At 30.5% G+C, this 26456-nt stretch overlaps 4 protein-coding genes across 4 annotated transcripts; 3 read left to right on the top strand and 1 right to left on the bottom strand.

Annotated features, from left to right (window-relative positions):
* Positions 1 to 247: 247 nt before the first annotated feature.
* On the bottom strand, positions 248 to 1382 carry LOC108849135 (ethylene-responsive transcription factor 5). Its single transcript, XM_018622643.2, has one exon. The coding sequence runs from the start codon at positions 1291 to 1293 to the stop codon at positions 379 to 381; it is 915 nt and encodes a 304-aa protein (XP_018478145.2). The 5' UTR covers positions 1294 to 1382; the 3' UTR covers positions 248 to 378.
* Positions 1383 to 16041: 14659 nt separating this feature from the next.
* LOC130511134 (uncharacterized) lies at positions 16042 to 17026 on the top strand. Its single transcript, XM_057007995.1, has 5 exons — positions 16042 to 16070; positions 16337 to 16349; positions 16410 to 16604; positions 16703 to 16840; positions 16946 to 17026. The coding sequence occupies exons 1-5, from the start codon at positions 16042 to 16044 to the stop codon at positions 17024 to 17026; spliced, it is 456 nt and encodes a 151-aa protein (XP_056863975.1).
* A 1441-nt stretch (positions 17027 to 18467) lies between these two features.
* Positions 18468 to 19091, top strand: LOC108825078 (uncharacterized). The gene has a single exon (XM_018598418.1). The coding sequence runs from the start codon at positions 18468 to 18470 to the stop codon at positions 19089 to 19091; it is 624 nt and encodes a 207-aa protein (XP_018453920.1).
* Positions 19092 to 19286: 195 nt separating this feature from the next.
* Positions 19287 to 19760, top strand: LOC130511135 (uncharacterized). The gene has a single exon (XM_057007996.1). It carries the CDS (start codon positions 19287 to 19289, stop codon positions 19758 to 19760), a length of 474 nt encoding a protein of 157 aa, XP_056863976.1.
* The last annotated feature ends 6696 nt before the right edge of the window (positions 19761 to 26456 follow it).

The following is a 26456-nucleotide window of genomic DNA, read 5'->3' on the forward strand; positions in this document are numbered from 1 at the left end:
CCATTTATTTTTATTCGAAGAGAAACTTAATCGACTCACCAAATCAATTATCTATGAATTATTCTGACAGAACCAAGGTCATGTATTTATTGTGGGAACAAAATCTACTTACCCCGGTCAAAATTACAAGTTGGAATTATAATTATTTTAGTACGTTTTTAACTAAGTTCTTCAACGTGAATGGCATTAAATGATAGGATAGTCCTATGTATGAAACGCAAAACTCGATTCCTTGGTCTTCTTTGAATGAAATAAATTAGTATTATTATTGTAGTATGAAGAAAGAATGAACAAATATGAACACATGTATTGACGTCTGTGGTTAGCATGCACTGCACACCACCGCCAACACTTTAATTAGAAGAAAGAAAACAAAACTCAAACAACGGTCAACTGCGAATAACCAAACGATGGATGAGGAGATAACGGCGACAAAAGCGGAAAGTTAAGAAACCCCGTTAAGTCCCAATCGCAGAACTCCGTCAACTTACAAGCCTCGTTACCGTCAACGCTTTGTTCCGTCTTCAACACCTTCTCTACCACCGCCACATCTTCATCGTCGATTTCGTCTCTCTTCCGTTTCTTCTCACCGTCGGCGTCGTCGAAGCGTGGCTTCCACTTCCCGACCTCGAGCGGGAAATTCAGAATGGCTTTCGATCCTCGCAGTCTAAACGCCGCTTCGTCGTAAGCTCTAGCCGCTTCAATCGCGGTATCAAACGTCCCGAGCCAAATGCGAGATCCGCGTTTGTTCGGGTCTCGAATCTCCGACGCGAATTTCCCCCATGGCCTTTGTCTCACTCCCCTGTAATGCCTTTGCTCTTCCGCCTCCGGTTGAACCGGTTTAGTAACTTCCGGTTGCGGATTAAATTGAATCCATTCGGTTTTGGTTGGTACGGAGATCTTCAGTGGCGGTTTACGGTTGGAATGTGAATCGTCTGAGGAGGTACAAGGGATTTGAGTTTTAAATTCCGGTTCAAATTGATTTCCGGTTTGAAATGTTGGTTTAAAATCGAAATCAGAAACAGAAACGTGCGTGTCGAATTCAAACGGAGTCGAAATCAAATCCATGAATCTCGGCGTGGAGAGATCGATGATTTCAGGTTTGATCTCTGATTCAGAGAAATCAACTGGAGATGATGATGATCTGAAGATGATGGAAGAAGAATCGGAGCTAGATTCAGTTGATGCTGATTCGTGTATCGTCCGTCGATCTGTAGCCACGGGAGAAGCCACGTCAAGAAGATGCTTCTCGATGAACCAAAGTGCAGAAGACACTTCGCTAGTGTTGGCCATTGATATAATTCTCAGTTTCAGGTGAAGATTAAGGTCGTGAGAGTTGAAAGAAAACAGAGAAGGAAGAGGAAGATGATCTGAGTAGAGAAGAGAGTGGAAACATGTATTTATATATGCTATACACAAGAACCATCCTTGCAGGAGACTTTTTCAAGGGTGGTTGTGAATATATTTGAATTTAATTAAAAACATGAAGGGCCAACGAACCATCCTCTTGTTTTAAAAGTTTTAAACTAATACTACATTTTGACCCGCGGGTATATTTTTTTTTACATTTTTTTATAAATTTAATTTTTATATTTATGTTTTTATTTATGTTTTTTTCATTATATAATATCAATATACTAAAACAGGAATATGACCTATTGATATATGTGTAGTCAAATTATTTTATGATAATTATTAAAACCTCTTATTAATTATTTAAAAGAAAGATTATACAAAGAAAAATATAAATATGATTAAAAACATACATATAAAAATTAAATTTCTAAAATATATAAAACAAAAAAAATATACCAGCTCTTTTAAAGGCGAATCCGAATCTAGTCAATACTATTAAAATAGAAACATAACATATTGATATATGTATGGTAAAACTATTTTAATACAATGATTAAAATGTCCTATTAATTATTTAAGAGAAATGTTATACAATGAAAAACACAAATATGACTAAAACATATAAATATAAAAATTAAATTTCTAAAAGAATATAAAACTAAAAAATATAAAAAGGCGGGTCCAAATGTAGAAATCTATTTAAAACCCGTTAAACTAAAATCTGTAGAATATCGGATCATGATAATAATTTTAATTTTAATTTTAGTTGTTTAGTTTTAGTTTTAATTTTATTTTTTAAAGAAACATAATTTTTATGTTTGTGTGTTTGTATAGTCATATTCTGTATGATATGAATTTAATAGAATAGATAAGTTTTGTAAGTATGTACATGTATCATATGGTAAGGCTTCATCTTTTTGTCAATATTCATTCCAAATTATTTGTTTTTTTTTATTTGAACATAAAAACAGGAATATAGGGAAGTTACGAACGGTTAACAATATTCGAAGCCCAAATTATCGTTTCATATGCCGAGGGAAGTTACGAACGGTTAACAATACTCTAAAGGACCTTTTATTAATTGGTCATACATGATAATTAATAGAATAGATTTTGATCCGCCTTTAAAAGGGCGGGTAAATTTTTTGTTTTATATTTTTTAAAAGTTTAATTTTTATATTTGTGTTTTTAATTATTTTTGTTTTTAATTTGTATAATATCTTTTTAAAATGATTTATAAGAAGCTTTAATAATTATAATCTTTGTATAATACTCCCTCTGTTTTTAAATAATACATGTTTTGAGATTTTCACACTTTTTAATAAAACATATTAAAATTTACTTATTAGTGCATAGTTTTTTGTTATTTTATATTTCCTATATTTCTAAACCAATAAAATTTCAAGAAATGCAATTAATGTTTTTGAGATTCACAATTATTCATAATTAGTTGACAAAAATTACATTGAAAATATGAAAAATACATCTTTTTGAAACAAAAAAAATTCCTAAAACATACATCTTTAAAAAACAGAGGGAGTATCTTTTTAGTCAGTTACGTGATTAATGACCATGATTAAAAAATTAAAAAATATAATTATGCAGTAATGGACGTTAACATTAAAATATTTTTTAATAACTTTTTGTGAACGCCCATTACTTTTACTGACTAGAAGTCTACTGTCTACAACGTAATCCTTCTGTTTGTAGACAGTAGACATCGTAATCCTTCTGTTTTGCACTGACTAGAAGTCTACTGTCTACAACGCTCCGTCTCTGTGATGAATGATGTACGAACGTTAATCTCGAATTACTTGAAAGTTTTCGGGACTAACACAAATGTGTACTATATATATTGAGATCAAGATCCATCGCGAGTAAAACACTGCTTTGTGTTACGAATCTGATGATTGGTGTCAATTATTTTCTATTTATTTCAACTTCATTCATCATCATCTTCATTTTATCGAGCTGTACCAAGTCAATTTGTAAATATGTGAAATACAAACGACTAAGAAAATACTAACAATTGTTCAAAGTGTGAATGTAGTTTTACAATCCGATTTGGTTTACTTCTTTCAAACGTTACTAGCAATTCTTTTCAGCCTCTGATTACAAACGACGACATTCCAATAAAAAATCAATAAAACAAGCAACAGTCGAGTCTTCTACCTAACCAAATCAGAATTGGTAATTAAATAAAGTGAAAATTGACAAATGAGAACAAAAATTCAGCATGGTTGTCTTTTTTGTATAAAAATATTTTTTGTCTATTTTTTTTTTGACCATTTTCAATTCTAAAAATTAATGAAATAAATAGTTTTGATGAAGAAAAAGTTGTGTTAAAATAGAAACAATTGATAAAACATTCATATACACAAATTGATATCTTTTCGTTGAAAAACTTGATAAATTAAAATTTTAAATTACGTTCTATTAAAAGTAGAATTTATCTTCTACGAAAAATGAGTTATTAAAAAGTGAATTCAAGATTAAACAGATTCATCTACTTTTTTTAGAACGAACAATCTAATTTTACTTAAAATTTTAAACAAGAAGAATGTGAATTTTACTAACAGTGAAGATGATTATTTTTCTGTCGAATGCAACTTCTACTTGTATTATGTATTCTACAACTTTCGGAATGTGAAATCTAGACATTGCTCTGACGACCACATGAGATATATTCTGTTTATGGAATTTTTGTCTTCATTATATGCAATGTAGACGGTGCTTTTTACGAATAAAAAAACCTGATTTTTACGAAATTTTTGAAAATTTCAGTTAAGAAAATATTTTAAAAATATATGACATATTCTAGCTTCCTAAAACATTTATATTTGTTCATAAAAATATTCTAAAAATATTTGTAATATTTGTACTTGCCTAAAACCTTATAAACATATATTTTTGATTTTTTATATGTTTACAAATATATATATATATATATATATATATATATATATATATATATATATATATATATATATATATATTCAACGTTTTTGATATATTTACAAACATATATCGACTAAAAACTATATATCTATATTTAATTTTATTTTTATTATTATATTTATTTATAGAATTATTTGAAATTAAATTGTGTATATCACTAGGAATATATAAATGTTATTGTCCATGCTATGCATGAGAATATTTTATTTTAATTAAAATTATATATTAAAAGTAATAATTGAATTTAAGTATAAGTATCATTAAAATATTAGTATAAAAGTGTTACTTATTACAATTGTTTAAGTATAAAATTATTTATCAAATATGATTAAAATTTTAAAATATTTAATAAAAGTTTAAGATAGTTAAATAATTTATAAATAGTTAACATACACTAAAACTTGTTGAATATCGACTAAAAACTTTTAGTCGATTTTTAGGAAATATTTGTTTGAATGTACAATTTATTTAAAAAAATATTTTTTGTGTGCTCTTTATAATAATTAAGGTTTTACTAATATATTCATTTCTTTTTATTAATTTATTAATTTATATATATATTTTCAATTCAATTGTTTATATCAATTTTGTATATTAATATACAAAACGTTAAATATATTATTTTGTTAATATATTCTAAAATTTCGATTTAAATAAATAATATATATATATATATATATAAAATTAAGTTTTTGTTTTTAATTCGTCTTTGATATTGAAATACTTTTAAAATGTATTTTTACTAATCAAATGTTGGTTTTTGGATTATAAAAAATATACTAAAGAGACAACTTAGTGATGGTATTATACCAAAGAGATAATTATATTGAATTTTTATTTCGTTTTGGCAATTTGTTTCTTATTCACACATAATTAACAAGAAAAAAGAGTTGGGATTAGTTTCTTTGAAATATGACTCTCTCCACCATCCAGTCCATGTTCCATTCACATTTAGTCAAAAAAGTTATAGCATCAAATTCATTTTCCAAAGTTCATATATATATAACCTCCTCCATATTCATTTCAAATCCATAATGTTTTGTTCTTAGCTATAAACTTTCTTCTTTAGTACTGCAAAACAGCAAAATATCACACAAATATCTTGATTGTACCTCTTTCAAATATTGTCTGTAATCACGTTGTGTATTCAAAGTTGGTTATTCACGCCCTATTCAAATTACTTGCAGGATCGGTCCAGAAATTTTAGGGGCTGTAGACGAGTAAAGAGAGAATTTAAAATTTGGGGGTTTAAATTTTTTTTTTACAAATTTGGAGGCTTATATCCATATAAAAAATTTTGGAGACTTGAAGTGAATGTTTCGTTAGGCTTGGTCCAGGACCGGTCCTGATTACGTGTTATAAAAATTAACGGGTTATTTTCATTTATATGCATGTATAACAAATCTGATCCCAGTGCCAAAACAAAACAAAAAGGTTTGTTAAGTTTGTTTTTTTTAATTCAAAATAGTATTACAAGAAAACTTACATCGCAATTCACAAACATAAATATTGTAAACCCTAAATATTTGAGTCAATTTGCTGAAATTTCTAAAAAAATTATGAAATTAACTAAGTGCACATGATATGACAACTTTGCTGTCTAGCAATAGAGGTACCAATATGTGAGATTTAGGGTATTTAGTTAATTATGGGAAATTTGTGTGTAGAGGATGCAAATTCCCTAAATATTTTGGATTGTCAACTTAAAGCGTGAATGGGTTTTATATGTTTTTTTCTCTTAAATTTGTGTTTTATATGTTATTTTAGGTTAATCTTTTATAATTTATGCGGAAAGATCCAACAATAAACAATTTCAGTTGACAAACATACAACCCATTCGCACAGTTTTCATACAATAATAAAACAGAAATAATTAATTCACGAACATCAGCAACTCGTTAACTTTGCATCGAAAGTAGATCGTTTCTAGTTTCTACGTACCCGAATATGTATATTACGTGGTAACAAAAGCACTCAAATTATGTTAAATCAGCGACGTCTAACCAAATCAAACTCATAACGTTAGCAGTTATAGTTGGTTTGATGCATTATTGAAGGAGTCAAGTCAAAGCATGCGGCCTTTTATCACAAACTTTATTAGATAACACTAGATTTTGACCCGCCCTTAAAAAGTACGGATTATATTTTTTTATTGAAAAATTTATTTTACGTAATAAAAATTATGATTTTTGATAAATTATATATTTTAAATTTTTATGAAATTTATCTTTATTTTATTTATATAACTTATTTTTGTTATTTTCAATATGACTAAATTTTAGAAGACTCTAAATAATTCTAACCCGTAATATGATTTTATTTATTTAAACCGAAGTTAAACTTATTTTACACTGATTTTTTAATTTAAATAAAATATTTTATATTAAATATACACTCTTGTATTGAAAATTTCATTTGTGTGTTTCATTTTCTATAATTTTATTAAATTTAGTTTACGTATTTAGTTTTTAATTTAAATGAAACTATTTTTAAGGAGTTGGGATAATTCAGACTCGTATTATGATTTTGTTGATTTTTGATAAATTATATATTTTAACGTTTTATGAAATTTATCTTAAATTTATTTATATGACTTGTTTTTGTTATTTTCAATATGACTAAATTTTAGAAGACTCTAAATAATTCTAAACCGTAATATGATTTTATTTATTTAAACTGAAGTTAAACTTATTTTACACTGATTTTTTAATTTAAATAAAATATTTTATATCTTCAACACTCTTGTATTAGAAAAATTCATTTGTGTGTTTCAAAACATTTTCTATAGTTTTATGCTTTTATTAAATTAAATTTATGTGATTTAGTTTTTATTTTAAATGAAATTATTTTTAAGGAGTTGAGATAATTAGACCCGTATTATGATTTTGTTGATTTAGCCATTTGTTATTTCAACTTGATTTATTTTGAGGTTTCATTTAATAAATGCTTTCAAATAATTAATAATGTGAAATATTTTTTGGAAAGATATGGCGCAAACATTTAGAAAACAAAATTTTCAAAAATGCTAAGAACTGAATTATATTAAATACCATTTAATTTAATTGGAAAATAATGACTTTTGATTGGTTGCAAATGATGCTGAAAGATGCGATTAGTACTTTTATATTATCAAAAAAGAAGAAGATGCGATTAGTACTTTTATATTAGTGTAACACTAAATACCATTTAATTTAATTGGAAAATAATGACTTTTGATCCGCCCTTAAAAAGGGCGGGTATATTTTTTGTTGGAAAATTATTTTACGTAATAAAAATTATAATTTTTGATAAATTATATATTTTAAATTTTTATGAAATTTATCTTAAAATTACTTATATGACTTATTTTGTTATTTTCAATATGACTAAATTTTAGAAGACTCTAAATAATTCTAACCTGTAATATGATTTTTTTTTATTTAAACCGGAGTTAAACTTATTTTACACTGATTTTTTTAATTTAAAATAAAATATTTTATATCTTCAACACTCTTGTATTGAAAAACTCATTTGTGCGTTTCAAAACATTTTCTATAATTTTATTAAATTTAGTTTATCTGATTTAGTTTTTATTTTAAATGAAATTATTTTTAAGGAGTTGAGATAATTTAGACACGTATTATGATTTCGTTGATTTAATCATTTGTTATTTCGACTTGATTTTATTTTGAGATTTCATTTAATAAATGCTTTCAAATAATTAATATGTGAAAAAAATTAGAAAGATATTAAATACTTTTTAATGTAATTGCAAAATAATGATTTTTGATTGGTTGCAAATAATGCTGGGAAAATGTATAAGAAATTTTTGTAATTACTTAGTAATTTCAGGGACAGATTCATAAACAGTCATCTCCTTTAATAGTATAACTAGATTTTGATCCGCGCTTTCAAAGCGCGGATTTATTTTCCTTTATTTTTTTAAATTGACAAATATTTAGTATAGTAAATGTCATATTTTCATATATTTATTTTTTTATAAAAGACTTAAACTTTTTATCTTTCTTTATCGTGTTTCATTTTAAATGAGTATAGGTCTGAGTACAATATCCGGACCCGAATAACCAACCCGAAACCGACCCGAAAATCAGGGTCCTGAACCCGATCTGACCTAGGGTAAATATCCGAATGAGTTCTAAATTGCTATATCCGAAGAACCGGTCTCGAACCTGACCCGAACCGAGAACCGAATGAGTACCCGAAGATATCCGAAATGTGAATATATATCTAAAATATATGTTATAGTTATATTTATAATTATTTTAATATTTTACATTAATATTATAAGTTAATTATAGTAGTTTTTTTGGTACTTTTAGTATTTTTGGATAAAATATGATAGGTTGAATAAAAGTTTACCCAAAAAAACTGTATAGAATGGATATTTTGGTTATTTTTGGTTACTTTTGAGTAATTTGGATACAAAATTTTGAACTGAATCTAATACTTTGGTTACTTTGAGTATAAATAACCAAACCCGTTTTAGATACTTTGGTTATTTGGTTATTTTTCAGGTTCTTATGCATGAGAACTGAACCCACCCGGACCCGGAAAGATCCGACTCGAATCCGACCCGAAATTTTATAATACCCGAATGAGGTTTAATTTCAAAACCCGAAAAATCTGATACCCGAAAGAACCGATCCATACCCGAACGGGTACCCGAACGGGTACCCGAACGTCCAGGTCTAATGAGTATTTATGTTTAGAAAATTAAACTTTATTTTTAATGAATTAAGTTGGCATAACTCTGATAAATTAATTTTATTATGTGGTTAATTTTTTAAATAAAAAAGTTATATAATTCTAGTAAAGATTTATACTTTTCAGTGAAAAAATTTAATTTTTATGAAGGCTTAAATTATATTAAAAAGAAAAAAAACATAATAATTAAGTGATTAATTTTTGTTCACTACAAAAAATATTAAGAATGGTTGAAAATAAATTATTTGAACTTGGAAAAAAATAAGAATTGGATCTGATTTCTTAATCGGCCCAAATGGCCCAAGAGAGATCTGATGTGGGCAATGGGCTGAATCAAAAAGAAAGACCCAATATAGATGTGTTATTGATATTACTTGATTGCCCTTAATGAAATGTGCAATGTTAGTAAAGAAAAGAGTAATTTTAGTAAAAAGACCAATAGGATTCTGCTTTAATAGTATAGATGAAATTATTTTTAAGGAGTTGAGATAATTCAGACACGTATTATGATTTCGTTGATTTAATCATTTGTTATTTAGACTTGATTTTATTTTGAGATTTCATTTAATAAATGCTTTCAAATAATTAATATGTGAAAAAAAATTAGAAAGATATTAAATACTTTTTAATGTAATTGAAAAATAATGATTTTTTATTGGTTGCAAATAATGCTGGAAAATGTATAAGAAATTTTTGTAATTACTTAGTAATTTCAGGGACAGATTCATAAACAGTCATCTGCTTTAATAGTATAAATTAAATTATGTGTTGTGACAAAAAAACAAAAAGGTTACAACAGCCAAAAAGGTTACTTTGAGTATAAATAGTCATCTGATTTCGTATTTACAGGATCTGCATGCGATCGAATTTTATGTATAAACTTTTTGTAGTAGAAAACTACAGTATACAACAGCCAAAAAGGTTACAAAGTGCATTAATTGATTTGAATTTTAAAGAATGAATCAACGAGTGTCTACTGTCTAGAAGACAAGTCTTTGCAACCATGTCTTTATGGGAAAATCTAAATAAAAGTACTAATCGCATCTTCTTCTTTTTTTGATAAACTATGTCAGTATGGCTCTGGAAAAACTCCTTTAGTGTTACAGACTGAATTAGTCAGATATACTATATTGTGTCTGTCCGATTCTAAATTTGAGTATTTTCAGTCTAATATCAGATAATAGACCGATCATTTGTTACGGTCCACCATATTAACTAACTGAACCGAAATTTAAATTCAAACCGACCAAATAATGTTAATTTAGTCTCAACAGAAAATTGAATTTAGAGTCAATGTGAATGCACGTTAAACCACAAAACATTACCAACATCTACCACCGCTTGGTTACTAATAGCATTTTAAGTCTTGTTGTAAAAATATCTATATAGTGGAATTCAATTTTCATTAAATCATACTCCAATATAATAAATTGGAAATGCTCTAATTGATTTTAAAATAATTTTATAATATAATATAAAACATAATAATTGATATTTTCAAATACAATAAATATTAAAAACATATATAATAGAAAAATATATCGAGCAATTTTACAGTTTTTAACAGTTGCGAAAGATATAACTATTCTGATCGAAAAAGAAAAATCTGATCGTTTTAGTTGTCACTTTACATATAAACAAAACAACAATAATTTCAGAACTAAAACTGCATAAAATAATTACTGCTAGTTTAATTAATATTATAATTAGAAGTATGAATTACAAATCAACACAAACAAACGTTTGTTTTCTAATCGAGTTACTAGAAAAGGTTTGGATTTAGCCCCTGATTTCTAGCCAGTATAGGATCAATATATAACACCTACAACATGACCTAAAATTAGGGGTAGGCAAATAAAACAAATCCAAAAATCTGAACCAAAATTGGTTCGATAAATATGAATTTGAAACCGATCTGAATCCGACATAAATACCCTATAAATCTTGTTTTATTGTATTCCGGGTTATGGATACTATCCAAACCAAACCTATACCTAAGTGGATATTCGATAAAACCCGAAATATTTAAAACTCCATAAAAATATTGTACCAAACGTAATCTCAATTCTTAATATATATCCAAAATACACCAAGATATATTGAATCTCTATAATAAATATATATTATATGAAGGTTGGTAATTCTATTACACGAAGGTTGATGGTTAAAGTTTGAACTTTGAAGTTTTTTGATTTGGTTTTGTTTTTAGTGAACAATGTTTTTCATTTTATGAAAATTTAGTTTTCTTTTTATTCTTTCATTTATTTAGTTTTCTTTCTATCAATAAATATGTTTTATCTTTCCTTTGATTTTGAATGATCACGGTTGATGTTCCTTTCTTATTATTTCAAATTTATTTTACTTATATTTTATTACAAAATAGGTATAAATCGTGTATTTAAAACTAAAAAGCCAGCTTCACTTATATGTTGGTTACAAAATAGGTACAAATTATGAATTTTAGAATTGAAGAACTAACTGGAATCCGAAAATACATCGGGTTATACCAGTTCTTTGAAGATTTACTCTCTGAACCAGACTCGATAGAGCCCGAATCAGTCATGAGCTGAACTTTCATATAATTCAAATGAGGTTGTGACTGATTTTGATAAAACTAAAAAACTCTAAACTGGATTGGACAAAAACAAATCTAGTTGAAATCCTGAATGCCCTGAAAACATTTTTCCCCTCAAAGTTTGAACCAAGAATATAAAAATAATACTAATGCATGCTCTTAAACTCATAATCTAGACTAATCAACCACGTCCGGTCGTGAAATTTTGTTTGTTGACGACTGGTATTGTGGTAATGATTATGTGGTAACAAAGCTGCGTTAGCATCCTAACCAAGAACCATGACCTGCGTGTCGTTTTCCTAAATCAATGTGGCCTCTGTTGATGCGTGTTGCGCACTTGCTCTATATCTAGTAAAGCCACCACATACCAACTGTTTTATCTGTTTCGGTCGCCATCGGACAAACATGTTTAGCATCACATAAATGATTGATTATTTTCCATCTATATAACCAAATTTAAGGGTCAAAATAAATAATTTGAATGAGATGTCAGAAAGAAAATAATAGCAATAATAATTTGAATGGAAATGGAAATGAATCATTCTAAATAATTAATTGATCCAAAATATATGTTTTCATCAATCAAGTGAGTCAACGTGACAACCACTCAGCATTGTAAAATGATAAACTGCAATTATAAAAGACCTAATCATTCATCTTTTCATTATAGAGAATATTTGAATTATCATCTAACTTGAAAACAAAGATAAACATAACTTTTTTTTTTTGGTCAAAAAAAAAACATAACTTTTTTTTTGATCAAATCAAAGATAAACATAACTATTCTTTCCGTTGAAGGAAAAACTCAAACATTGCGGTGGGAACGCACGTGCGGGGTTGTTTGCACGTATAGATTTGTGTTTGCTACTAATACAAGTTTGAAAAGTCAGCGTTCATAGTCAAACAAGACTAGATTTGGTCAATTTCAAAGCTTTGAATTGGTGACGGATCATTCAAATTCCTTTCATCGTTCCTCGGATTGTATTGTGTACCTTTTGCTTTATCTTTCCTAATCTTCTCTTTTGCAAAAAAAAAATTTAATTATACAAGGGTATGTTGGCATGAACAACAGAAATGAATCCAAACTAGTTACATATTAGCTGTCTACGTTTTCGGTCAGTGACATAGCCAAATTTTTTTATATTGGAGTCAATTTTTTTCTTTCAAAAACACAGTTTATAAATCATTAAAAATTACTCCATCTGTATCACTATAACTTGGGTTGTCACATGCGTCTGAATTTCATATTTCCATATGTGGAAAGAAGTATAAATATCACCATATACTAGACACTCACTAATGAGTACTGCATCTTCAAAATTGTATCATTCCCATGGCATATAAGCCACTAATATATTTTTCCCCAAAGCGAGTTTCCCACCAACTGTAGCAGCACCATCCGCTAAAATTTGTCCCTTTTTAATGCATTTACCCCGGCGAACCTGAGGTTTTTGATGCATACAAGTATTTTTGTTTGAGTGTTGATACATAATTAATGGAATATTTAAAGTATTCTTATTTCCCGATAAAATTATCTTCTCGGTGTCAAGTATAAAGGATTTTTCCCTCGTGTTCGGCTATAGCGGGAACCCCCGAATCTAAAGCCACTTGGCGTTCCAATCCAGTTCCAACAATACACTTTTCGGACCGAGAAAGTGGAACTGCTTGACGTTGCATATTAGAACTCATTAAAGCTCGATTCGCATCATTATGTTCGATAAAAGGAATTAGGGAAGCTCCAATGGAAAAATATTGGAAAGGAAAAATGCTTTGAAGATGAACCTCTTCCCATGCGATAGTCAAAAATTCTTGGCGGTATCGAGCTGGTACAGCCTGTTCTTCTTGAATGCCTCGATTAAGAGCCAAAGAATTTCCTGCCGCTATCATATAATATTCATCTTGACTTGGTGATAAAAAAAGCATCCGTATCCGCGCTTTTTTGATTTCTCAACGAGTTCATAAAACGGACTTTCTAATGATCCCCAATCACCAATCCTGGCATGAATTGATAAAGATCCAATAAGTCTCACACTATTTTATGTAGAATTTAATAGCATTTGAATTTTGTGACCAATTACAAAATGCTGTCTTTTTTCTTATTGGTTGAATTATTTTCATTTAATGATATTTGTATATAACCAATGTAAATTTTATAAAAGTTAGTATTTTCTTAGTGAGAACATCAATTATTTTGGAACAAAAGAAAATTCTTTAAACACCACTTAATGTGATACAGAGGGAGTATAATTTATAACTTTACTTTTTATGTTTTATAATAATCTTAGTGGAATTATATTTTTAGTGGAGTCAAATTTTATATTTTAATAGGATTGATAATTTTTTCCTTAAACAAAAACAAATACATTTTTGAAAACAGTGGAATCAGCTGACTCCACTTCCCTTTCACTACCTCCGTTTACTAAAATGTTAATTTACTAGTGGTCGAACTTGAATTTTGATGACTTCACCGTATTGGATTTTACTCTCAAATTAATCACCATCGGACCATAAATCATGTTTTGCAAACATACTATTATTTAAGTATAAGTATCATTTTGGTTACATGTGTGCTGGTTAATTACAATGCATGATGAATCAGTTTAAGCTACCCAAAATATCAAGCTCATCTATATTAAAACTGAAGTATAAAATAATATTTACCTATTTTAAACTATTTTACAGATTTTATTATCTTTTAAATTAACTCTAACCACTTTATTTATTGTTTTCTCTAATTAATTCAACAATATTTATTATAAAGTATAAACATAATTACCTATTTTAAGTAGTTTATTACATTTTTCAATCTTCCTAACTACTTTATTAATTGTATTTATTATAATATTCTAATATGATTTATTTTATGTGTTTAATAATTTCACAGGTTTAAATGAAATTGTTTTATTCATAAAGCATCCATATCGGTTAGTAAATATTTTTTTACAAAATCATCTAGACATAGACATCTAAATACCCATTGAAATATGAATCAGTTTTCGGAATATATAACTATTCGAGTGATACATATATTCAGACAGAGTTCAAATCAGATTCTTCTAGATGCAGATAAATTTGTAGAAACGTGAAAATATACAAATAATACATATGTTTAAAATGTTATTAACAATTTATAAAAGATAAATATAAATTAAATCTCATGCAGACACACAGGTCAAGCTATAGTTAACTAATTATGGTTGGAAGCTGGATCCTTTTCCCCTTTAAACGATTGGGATGTATTATATCAAGAAAGACGATTGGAGTTTAATTGTTGAAGTTGTGAGGATAAGTTTGGTCATCAGCTCATATATTATTAAGAAATATCAGCTTTTGTTTTTGTAGGAGTGGACACAAGTCGAATAAACAGGTTTTTAAAAGTATTTGTGATCTAATCTATTTTATCTGTATAACCAATTATCTAAATAAATTTGATCTCTAGATACTTGAATATTCAGTGTTATGTTAAACCGAAAAATAAAATTAATCAGATATATTCAGTCGTTTAAAACAAAATATATTTTCTAAATAATTAAAAATAATTTAACATTCAAAGATAAAATAAAAATAATATTTTATTACAAAAAACTATTTGATTTTTAAAAATTAATATATAATAATATAAATTCAATAAACAAAATATTGTAAAATTTACCTTAAATATAATATTTAGATATTATATACATACTTATATATATATATATATATATATCTAACTCTACGGAATCAAATAAATAGTAATATGCAAAATCTAAATATCTTAACTCTACAAAATAAAATAAATAGTTATATATATATATATATAAATAGATATGTCTGTTTCTAAAAATGTTAATATTTTTAGTTTGATTCGTTTCTATTTTATATTACTATTTATTTTATTTTGTAGAGTTAAGATATTTAGATTTTGCATATTACTATTTATTTGATTCCGTAGAGTTAGATATTTAGATTTTTTGCATATTACTATTTCTTTTAGAGTTAGGATATTTAGATTTTTGATCAGTTTAAAAGGAAAATAATTAAAAAATCGTATCAGAATTTATAGGTATTTTGCTGTGTTTTAGTTTTATAGTTTGTGCGTAAATTTCGGACTAAACTTGTGAATTTTATTGCTGAAGTGTAGACTTCGTAGTGTAAGTGTAAGAGCATGCCCATTAGCGGTTTTTAGAGGGTTCATGGGCTCAAGTTCTTAGGGCCGCGCAGGAAAAGTTAAATCGAAAATGGGCAATTTTCGGTGATCCGAGTCTTACGCGTGATCCGCTCTTAGACGGGTTCAAGACACGTGTTTGTAAGGCATTGGCCCCGCGTTTTCGAGTTTACGCGAAGCATTGACCGAGACCATTCATTTTCTTTTGTTCTTCGATAGCTAGGGTTTCTTTCCTCCGAAAGGCGATTGAGAGGCGATTCTCGTGCGACGGCGAGTTCCGAAGCTTTTCACCATCAAATCGATGACGAACGGTCCCCTTCACGAGCTCAGGTCAGTATCGAGTAGATTCTCCATCATTTTAAAGCGGTTTGGGTCTCGGGGATTCTTAATCAATTTAGGGTTTTCGTAGTAGGGTTCAAAATCGAGTTGATTGTTTCGATTAAAGGTCATGCGGGGTTGTATTTACCGAGTTATGGTTGGTTTATCGGGGATTGTTAATTGATTTGGGGATTTAGGGTTAGGGTTCGAAATTGATTTGGGGGTTTTACAGGTTACGGTTCTTAATCGATTATGTGGGTTTTGTTTTATGGTTTTAGATCGTCTAGACGGGTTAATTGTTCCGTTTTCATCGATTGATTGACATTTGTGAATGTTTTGTTTGTGCTACAGATGGATCCCGCAGCAGAGAGAAGAGACATGAAGAGGAACATTGAGTACAACAACAATTTGATCTATGTGGCAGATTCAGAGTACGGGATACCAAGTAGGTGTTACTGTGGTGGGAAAATGATAGACGAGGTTCAGGGGAAGGAGGAGAGAGACACTCTTCCGGGGAAGCGCTTCTTCACCTGCATAAACTACGAGGTAGTCTTTCAATTCTATCTTTGTTTCAGTTATTTTTCATTTTTTTTTCCTGTCAAGATTATGATGACTTTTATCTTTTTGTTTATGGTATTACCAAGGCTGATGGGCTCCATTATCGTCAGCCTTGGGTGTTTGGTGTCCAGGAGGAGATCGAGAAGCTGACTGCCCGGCTGGAGAAGGCTGAGAAGGTGATCAAGGAGGTGCCCATCCTCAATCAACAGATTGAGTCACTAGAGGTAATCTCTTCTCTCTTTATTGCATTGCTTTATTGTTTTGGTGTTTCATTAGTTTAGCGAAGATAACATATTAACTCATTTTATTTTTCTTGTTTACATGTCCAGGAACAGGTTAAAAGGCTCTTTGGCCAGGTGGATGTTCTCGCTGTGAAGGTCGCTGACTTGGAGATGGTCTGCTTGGATTGAAGGTAAGACTCAACTCAAAGTTTTTGTTTCTGTTTCTCTTCTCGATTGATGTTTCTGTTTCTTTTTTTTTTTAATATATTAACCGTATATAAATTTACTAGAAGTTTATACTACAAGTACAATTTTAAACTACAACTAGAACTAAAACTTTAAACAACAAGTAAAAGTAAAACTTTAAACTACAACTAGAACTACAATTTTAAACTACAACTAAAAGCAAAACTATAAACTACAACTAGAACTAAAACTTTAAACTACAAGTAAAAGTAAAACTTTAAACTACAACTAGAACTACAATTTTAAACTACAACTAAAAGTAAAACTATAAACTACAACTAGATCATAAATTGTATCGGTTTGTTGGTTGGTTGCTGTGATTAATATGGATTGTACTGAGCTTTAAATTATGATTTGCACTGATTTGATAGCTAGAGTTTAATGAAATTGCGATAGATAGTTGTTATGTAATGAATGTTTGGTAGTTAGAGTTTAATGTACTAGACTAAACTAGTTTAAAAACATAGCAAATCGTCATGTAAAACACACACATATCAAACCCAAACCGAAACCAAAATGGAACATTTACCCCAAACCTCCCAAACCTCTCTTCAAAGAAGAAAGTGGTCAACCAAAGAAGACATTGTGCTCATCAGCGCTTGGTTGAACACCAGCAAGGATGCCATCGTGAGTACTGACCAGAAGGCCGAAGTGTTTTATTATGTTTAGCTTTATGGTTGTGTCACGGGAAAGTGTAGTATTTTTTTTCTGTCTACACTTCATTTCAATTCACGGGAATGTACTTGTCTTTATGTTTAACTTTGTACTTGTTTGGTTGCTCACGGGTAGCAACCACATTGAACTTGTATCGACTCTGCCTACTCTATATATTAAGCATGTGTTTGTTTCATAAATTTGCTCAGTCTTTACTCTTCTTTACTCTACTTTTTCCTCTACTGTCAACATACTACTCTCGACTTTGCTCAGTCTTTACTCTACTCTTTCCTTTACTCTTCTTTACTCTACTCTTCTCTCTAGCTCTCGACATAACCCTGTCAAGACAACTTTCAAGACAAGTATACACTCAACTATCAATCTCTATCTCTCTTTGTCATTTTACTACATAGACTACAAGTATCAAGATATCTTCTCTCTATCTCTCTACCTCTCTTTGTCATTTTAAACTAGTGAAGATTTATATATATTTTTTTAAAAAGATATGTTTTGTTATTAAAGTAATGAAGATTTATATTTTTTATTTTATAAAAAATATGTTTCTTATTAGACTAGTGAAATTTTTTTTTTTTTAAATATATGTTTCTTATTAGACTAGTGAATTTTTTTTTTAAAAGATATGTTTCTTATTAAAGTAGTGAAGATTGTCATTTTTAAAAAAAATAAAATTTTTCTTTTGGTGTTGTATGAAGGAAGAAGAGTTCAAGTGATGTCTTTCTCATCAGATGATGCAACAGATAAATTAATTGAAGATACGTTTGACCAACATGTTGATAATTTTATCGACCAACAAGTTGATAATTTCATCGACCAACAAATTAACAAGCCGAAGAGACGAGCTTATATCGAAAGACATAGGGAGCAAGGCCACCAAGACCTTTGGAACGACTATTTCAGTGAAAAACCTACATACCCACCAGAAATGTTTAGGCGGCGTTTTCGAATGACCAAGCCATTGTTCCTTTCCATTGTCGATCGCCTGAGTAATGAAGTTCCATACTTTCGTCAAAGACCAAATGCTCACGGAAGGTACGGCCTATCTGCACTTCAAAAGTGTACTGCGGCTATACGTATGCTAGCATATGGTCAACCGGGAGATACGTATGACGAATGTCTCCGACTTGGTGAGAGTACCGCACTTTTATGTTTGGAGAAGTTCAACGAAGCAATAATACAATTGTTTGGAGATGAGTATCTACGAAAACCTACACCAGCTGATCTCCAACGATTACTCGATATCGGAGAGGTACGCGGATTTCCGGGAATGATAGGCAGCATCGACTGTATGCATTGGGAGTGGAAAAACTGCCCAAGGTCTTGGAGAGGGCAGTAAACACGAGGTCACGGAAAGCCGACCATTGTCTTAGAGGCTGTGGCATCACAGGATCTTTGGATATGGCACGCATTTTTCGGTTTACCAGGTACCCTCAATAATATTAATGTTCTCGATCGGTCACAAGTTTTTTCTGACATTATACAAGGTCGAGCTCCTAAAGTTAATTTCACGGTCAACGGCCACAATTATCGTATGGCGTACTACCTTACAGACGGATTCTATCCGAAATGGTCAACATTTATCCAATCCATCCCACTACATCAAGGTCTTAAAGCTGAGCTTTTTGCTGAAATACAAGAATCCGCCAGAAAAGATGTCAAACGTGCTTTCCGAGTTTTGCAATCAAGGTTTGCAATAGTAAAAAATCCTGCTCTACTATGGGACAAGGAAAAGATTGGAAAGATTATGAGAACTTGTGTCATACTACACAATATGATAGTAGAGAACGAACAAAACACATATACTCTGTCTGATACATCTGAGTTCGAGTCGGGAGAGTCAAGCAAGAGTTCACAGGTGGAAATATCGCAACCTATGGACTCCCCTTCCAACTTCGTTAATAGGCATGGCATTCAAGCTCAAATTCGGGATCAACAGAAATATGATCGTTTGAAAGCCGATTTAGTTGAAAATATATGGCAAAAATTTGGTAATCTAGATGAATAATCTTTGTATGTTTTTGAATTTCCATTGTATTAAATATAAACTTTTTTAAAAAATTAAAAAAAAATATTATTTTATTCTTATGAACCTCATTTTCGGGTTCACTAATGGAAGAGCAAAATTAATACGGATTCGTCACTATTCACAGACCTACCAAAAAACAATAAAAAAATCCCTATGAACCTCCCTTGGGGTTCACTAAGGGCATCTCCAACCCAACTCCATTTTTTACTCCAAAATAGAGTAAAAGTGAATATGGAGTAACATATGCTCCAACCCAACTCCATATCTCACTCCATTTTGAAATTTACTCCATAAATGGAGTAATCTATTTTTTGTTTGTTCATGACTCTATTATGGAGTAAAAAATGGAGTAGGATTGGAGTAATTTTACTCGATATTCACTTTTACTCTATTTTAGAGGAAAAAAATGGAGTTTTACATTGGAGATACTCTAATGGACATGCTGTAATGATCAGTATGTTATTATCTGTCGACTACATCGGTGGCTCAAGAATTTGTGTGGATATGTTTTTCTTTTTATATATAGGAGTATTTTATTTACCCGTTCGTGCGACTTAAATTGATCCGAAGTTATGTATTTTCACATATATAATAAAATACTATTATAGAAAAAAAATGAGAATAACCCATTAGTAAACTCACGGTTGTTGTATAAGGTAGATGGCTTTATTGGTTAGACAAATAAACCTAAATCAAGTATCATTATCTGAACAAATTATTGCGTAATATGAGAAAAGAAAATTCACGCTTTAAAATATAATACTAGGCTTATATGTCGCTAGCTAACTGATAAGATCGTGAACAAAAGTTTTTTTCTATATGAAAACCCTTCGTCAAGAAGGTATTTTTCGAGAAAATAAAAGTTTTATCCATATCTTTATCTAACTAAGTAAAAATCGAATTGAATTATAAAATGTATATTCTCACCAAGACAAATTATACTCTTATGATAATATTTTAATAGACCTAAATCTCAAAGACAAAATTATGTTTTCTTTGAACAAAAACATAAAAATGGAAATGAAAAAATATAATCATAAGATTTTTAACAAAAAAATATGATCATAATATGTAACAAAGAAAAACAGTTCTCCAAAAAAACCCAAGTGGGTGTATGTGAAACGTCCAAGTGATAATTTGAGGATTCAACTGCAGAGTTCAAACATGAAAACGAATGTTCAACTACTACATTGATATATTCTATGCCTTTTGATATTTTGAGTTGATCAAAGTAATTTTATAAGAAACGAGATTTAATCTCATTGGATCCATATATCAATTGCTTAACCCCCCGAATTAGAAAACCTTAGACGACTCAAATATTAACTAATACTTCGTAGATTAAACATGACAACATGTGGTGTCCAAAAATAATTGGTGTCACATCCGGAGTATATTTTTATTTTTACTTTTAGACAGTACAACAATTTTTGGATTTTGACGAGGGTATAGTTTATCGGGAAAATTGCTAGAGAAAAAAGAAAGGGTGTTGTATCTTTGGTAAAAAAAAATTTTTGTCCAATTTTTTTTTTTACCTTTTGTATTTCTGAAAACTAATGAAATAAATACTTTTGTGAATCAAAAAAATATTAAAAATATAAACCATCAATAAAACACTCATATACACAAGCTGATATTTTCTTCTTTCAAAAAATTGATAAATAAAAATTTGAAAATACATTCTACTAAAGGTAGAATATGTCTTCTACGGAAAATTGTATAGTAGAAAATGATTTCTAAAATAAACACGTTCATCTACTTCTTTTAGAACCCACATTCTACTATTTACTAAATTTCTAAATAAGTGGAATTCGCATTCTACTAATCGTAAACTATATACTTTTCGTCTGAATGCATCTTCTACTTTTATTAAATATTCTAAATTTTGGAGAATGTATTTTCTACAATGTACTCTTACGTCTACTAAAAGTAGAAAGTGTGTTCAGGATTTTTGTCAATCTTCTAAACTTTTAGAAGACGCCTTCTACGGATAAGAGTACTTGATTTTTGCGAAAATTAATGAATGTTTTAGTAAAAGAAATATTCTAAAAATCTCCTAAATATATTCTAACTTCCAAAAACATGTTGTAAATGTGTGTGTCTTATTAATGTAGAATATGAACTCTTTATATAGAGAACTACAAGATGGACCACTAATGGGCCAAAACCTAGTAAGTATCTTTTGGATAAACATCCACCTGAACCATTCGGTTCATAATACTTCCCCTGGATGTTGAATCCATCTTGAGTTCGCTAGATACCAAATCTTTTTTGGGTTCGTGATACACTTTACCAATTACTTGGTGTTACCTCATTAAAACCTTAGCAGGAAAAACCCAGTGGGACAAAATCATGGTGAAGGAAAAAGAGTACAACATGTATCACTTCCCCTGATTTGTACCTCCGTATATGCTCTTGAGGTTGGCGCATGAGTAGACTGGTGGTAACTTCATGGGCGCCAAGTCTCTGAGCTGGTCTTCTAATGTGCACGTCCTGGACTGATAGGAATGTCTCATGGACGTGGTGCTGTTGTAGACATGGTAAAGAAAATTTCCGATGCTGAATCTCCATTCTGCATTCAAGGAATTGGGCTTCTTCATCCTCTGGCCAACGTGTGCATATAACTCGTCTGAGATCTATCCATGTATGGATCCAATTTTTATAACCTGTATCATAATCAAAAACAAAACCAAACAAACACATCTTTGGGTTTGGTTAGTATAAAACAATCTCAAACATAACAAAAAGGATATTTCAATCCTGTCTCATTGCCTTTATATTTGGAAATAACTTTAGCTTAGTTCAATGCTTATGTTCGGATGTGTATGGCAAACACATTAAGGCAAGGCGCCAATAGCACCTTTGGCAAGGGACGTGTATGGATTTATTTTCAATGCCTCATGGTCTGATCATTAACAACATATATGATCATATTGTACTCTGAAGTCATTTAGATGTATAGTATTAAGTTTAGACTTAACTATGGTTTCACTTGTGAATATTTACATCTGGATGTGCCTTGAGTCTTTCTAGACTAAGGACATATGTCTTTGTCCATTCTAGGATCAAAGGATCCGTGACCAATCTTAGATGGTCTTATGACCATGTTCGTCCTTAGGACAAAGTGGGTCAGTACTTGGACCGAGTGAAAACCATTCGACCATGGGTCTTACATTGGCTTGTATCCAGACTAAGGTGCAACTTCTTTTTTCCTTCTTATGACCTAATGAGTCTATGTCCGGATCTAGGGACTATGGGACTATGTTACCATACAATGGGGCGAGCCATCTTTATATAGTAAACGTTTAGATTCAATGAACCTTATAGACTTCACACAATGGTTCATGCCTAATGTTTTGTCATCTTTTATATATGCCTTATTGATGCATAAAGATTTCATCTCTAAGTATATTTAAGATACTTACTTTGTAATCCCAAACAATCTTTGTTTGTCCCAAAATTAATCTTTCCCAAAACATTCATTTCAATGCTTTCTTTAGATAGTCTTTTGGGAAGTGTCTACAGAGGTTCCTAGGATATTTTTAGATCATTATCATACACTTATACACTTTAGTTCTCGAGAACTTGTTGCATTTGGCAACTCAATATCCTCTGAGACTTTCATTTCTATTCATTATCCAGTGGACTTATTCATAGTCGGTTTTTACATCCTTTAAACCGGAAATCTAATATCTTTTCTTATGGCCAGACTTACTAGGAATCTATTCATTTGTTGCATCCACCACAAGGAGTATGTCTCCTTTATAATTGATTCCTGGTCTTTGTGAGATCCTTGTGCATATGGTCGTGCCTTATACTTGGCTATCTCACCATGTTTGATTTCTTTTACTCACAAAGAATCATTCCTGTCCAACTGGTTTTCTGTCTAGAGGTGTCCGAACTATAGGACCAAAACCTCTCTTTCTTTATGAACTTTACTCCACGTCTCCTTATCCATTTGATCTTAATCTCTTGTTGAATGCATTCATCTATGGACGTGGGTTCATGATCCTCATTAATAATCTCATGTGCTACATTGCATGCATAGTATATAATTAATCTCGAGCTCGTTTGTTTCTTTGAGTCCTAGACATGACTTAACTCTTTGAGGTTTCATTGTAGCCTTCAATACCCTGAAGCTTGGCGTCCCAAGCATCATTAGGTACCTTAGGTACAACCATATCTTATGGTTTCCTCATCCGTGGCCACGGCTTTTAGGTTTGTCCATATTTGGATCGACTATGTCTAGGAGTCCCTCATCCACAGTTTCATTTGCACCTTTCTATATTTATACGAGGGATCTTATCTTTGGAATTCATTGGTCTATCATGTTTTCAAAACATGTCATAGACTTAGTAGCAACCTGATTGTGTCCTTCTTGAACATCAAACGAATTTGGTGCATTCATAGCTGGTATAGATGACTTAGTCATTCTATTCGGGTCATTGGAATCTGGCAATTGTTTAAGCTAGCTTTTGTATACTCTTCTGGACTTTCTAAGTCTCATTCTCTAGTCTGAGGATCTTGCCAATATCAGGATGTATGATTCCATGTAATCTCATTTTATCCAGCTTATTCTTTTCTCCCCTTGATGTTGGATGTTCGGATTCACTGAGGTGACTATCCTTGTACCTGGCCTTTAATCATCCGTGGTTGGCTCAAGGTTCTTATGAACGTGGGAAACTTATATCAAGTCATATCCAACATCTATTCCCATGCTCTCATCTTATATTTCTGTGGTGGAGCGATAGAATTTATAAGTGGCACTTCTTTATGTGCTAAGATGAGGTGTGTCTGGCCTTTGACCCGTTTCAATCAATGGGATGGGTATCAATATTCACTTCTGTGTGTGTATGTCCTTGTAGAATAAAATGTGGGTTTTTATTCTTATCCTTCCGCCATGGACATATCATTCATTCTTAAAATACTTTTAGAATGTGAATCATGTAAAGATATGTAGCCTTTTAGGTGATTTTTCTTTATGTTCTTGTCCTTTCATTGTGAATATTCGTGTCCACATTGAGTCATGAAATGTTTTCTACATTCTCCATGATCATATAATGTTTATCAAACCCTTTGGAACGTGAGCACTTTAATCTATATTCACTTGGACGTTTTGAAGTAACATGTTTTCCTTTATCCTTAGTTTTAATCCGAATGGGATAAGTCTATCTTTGTTCTTGTGAACTCTTTGATGTATCAATATTGTGTATGTCCATGTTACATGAAATGATTAACACTTACCCCCATGGACATATCATATTTGGATACTTTTAGCGTGAGTTAACTTAGCTTTTACCATTATACAATCTTCTTTGGGCGGTTTCTATTTAAGGAAACACTTTGTTTCTTTTGCCCATGGATTCATTATGAAACTATCCATTCATCAATTCTTAAGTCTTTCACTTATAAGAATGATTATTGTACACGTCCTTTCTTTGTGTACATAGCCTCAAATGTGAATACAATGCACACGACGTCTATATTGTACACGTCCTCTCTTTGTGTACCTTTGAGGCAATAGGATATTTGGTCGTGGATTTTGTGTCTTAAGATGTCTGTGGTTTGATCCACTGTACATCATAAGAGTATTCACATGAATGAATGTTTTGTTTATGATATAAAAGCTTTCATTTCTTTATTCTTTCAAAGATAGCAACCAAAGGAAGTGAATAATGTTTAAAGGAAAATAATAAGGTATGAAATAACTAAGTAAGAACACTAAGGGCTTGATGTCGAGTCATCATGGTGATCTATTCTCTTATGCTTCACTGGATTAATCTTTCTTGTGATCCATCCGACCACACTCTCCTTGATTCATGAGAATATCTTTGACAATTTTCCTTCATATTTCCGAACCATCTTTGCTTTTCTTTTAAAGATTTTATGATAAAGAACAGCTAGATACTTGGGAGTTATGCATCTTTGTCCCGAATGGATTTTCATTCCACAATTATTGCACAACTTAGACCATCCCCCACGTCTATATCCTCTCTTGACATGGTTCGTTTCTAAATCAGCCTTGTCGGTTGGTAGTGCAATAGCCAGTGGCAATGGAGTTGATCCCGTAGTCTTTCTTTCACTACTGCTCATTAGCAACTCATGATTTTGCTCAGCTTGCAACAATCTTGCTATTAGAGATGCATAGGTGGTGAAACCCATCTCTCTATATTGTTGTAGTAACAATAAGTTGGTAGGGTGAAAGGTGGAGAATGTCTTTTCCAACATATCTTCATCAGTCACTACCTCACCACATAGTTTCATTTCGAAAACTATTTTGAGTAGTGCAAAGTTATATTCTCCCACAGAGTTATAGTCTTGGAATTTGAGGTTGATCTATTCGTAAGGCTTTGGTATGTATAACCTCTTGGATACAATTTCTATTCTCTAGATCTGTCCAAAGCTTTGAGGGATCATCGGTCAGATATAGACTTTTGAGTTTTTTCACAAATATGATGGCGAGTGTTCAGGAGTTCTCTTGCGATGCTATCATCTGTGATGCATTCACTGAGTTTATTAGACTCAAGTGTGGTTTTAATATCTTGTGCCCATTGCACATATTGCAAGTAGTTTTCTCCTCAGATTATGATGGAGGAATTCGACATCTGAAATATTTAGTGTTTCATAACTTAGACCTTAGTAATATGTTCCGAGGAACTGATTTTAAAATCTAAT

Source organism: Raphanus sativus, chromosome 4, assembly GCF_000801105.2.
Source record: "Raphanus sativus cultivar WK10039 chromosome 4, ASM80110v3, whole genome shotgun sequence".
In the NCBI taxonomy this organism is placed as follows: Eukaryota; Viridiplantae; Streptophyta; class Magnoliopsida; order Brassicales; family Brassicaceae; genus Raphanus; species Raphanus sativus.

Coding starts and splice junctions, on each gene's coding strand:
- LOC108849135 (XM_018622643.2), bottom strand. CDS start 1,293: ATGGCCAACACTAGCGAAGTGTCTTCTGCACTTTGGTTCATCGAGAAG.
- LOC130511134 (XM_057007995.1), top strand. CDS start 16,042: ATGACGAACGGTCCCCTTCACGAGCTCAG. Junction 16,605..16,702: donor TCACCTGCATAAACTACGAG/GTAGTCTTTCAA, acceptor GGTATTACCAAG/GCTGATGGGCTCCATTATCG. Junction 16,841..16,945: donor AACAGATTGAGTCACTAGAG/GTAATCTCTTCT, acceptor TTACATGTCCAG/GAACAGGTTAAAAGGCTCTT.
- LOC108825078 (XM_018598418.1), top strand. CDS start 18,468: ATGTCTTTCTCATCAGATGATGCAACAGATAAATTAATTGAAGATACG.
- LOC130511135 (XM_057007996.1), top strand. CDS start 19,287: ATGGCGTACTACCTTACAGACGGATTCTATCCGAAATGGTCAACATTT.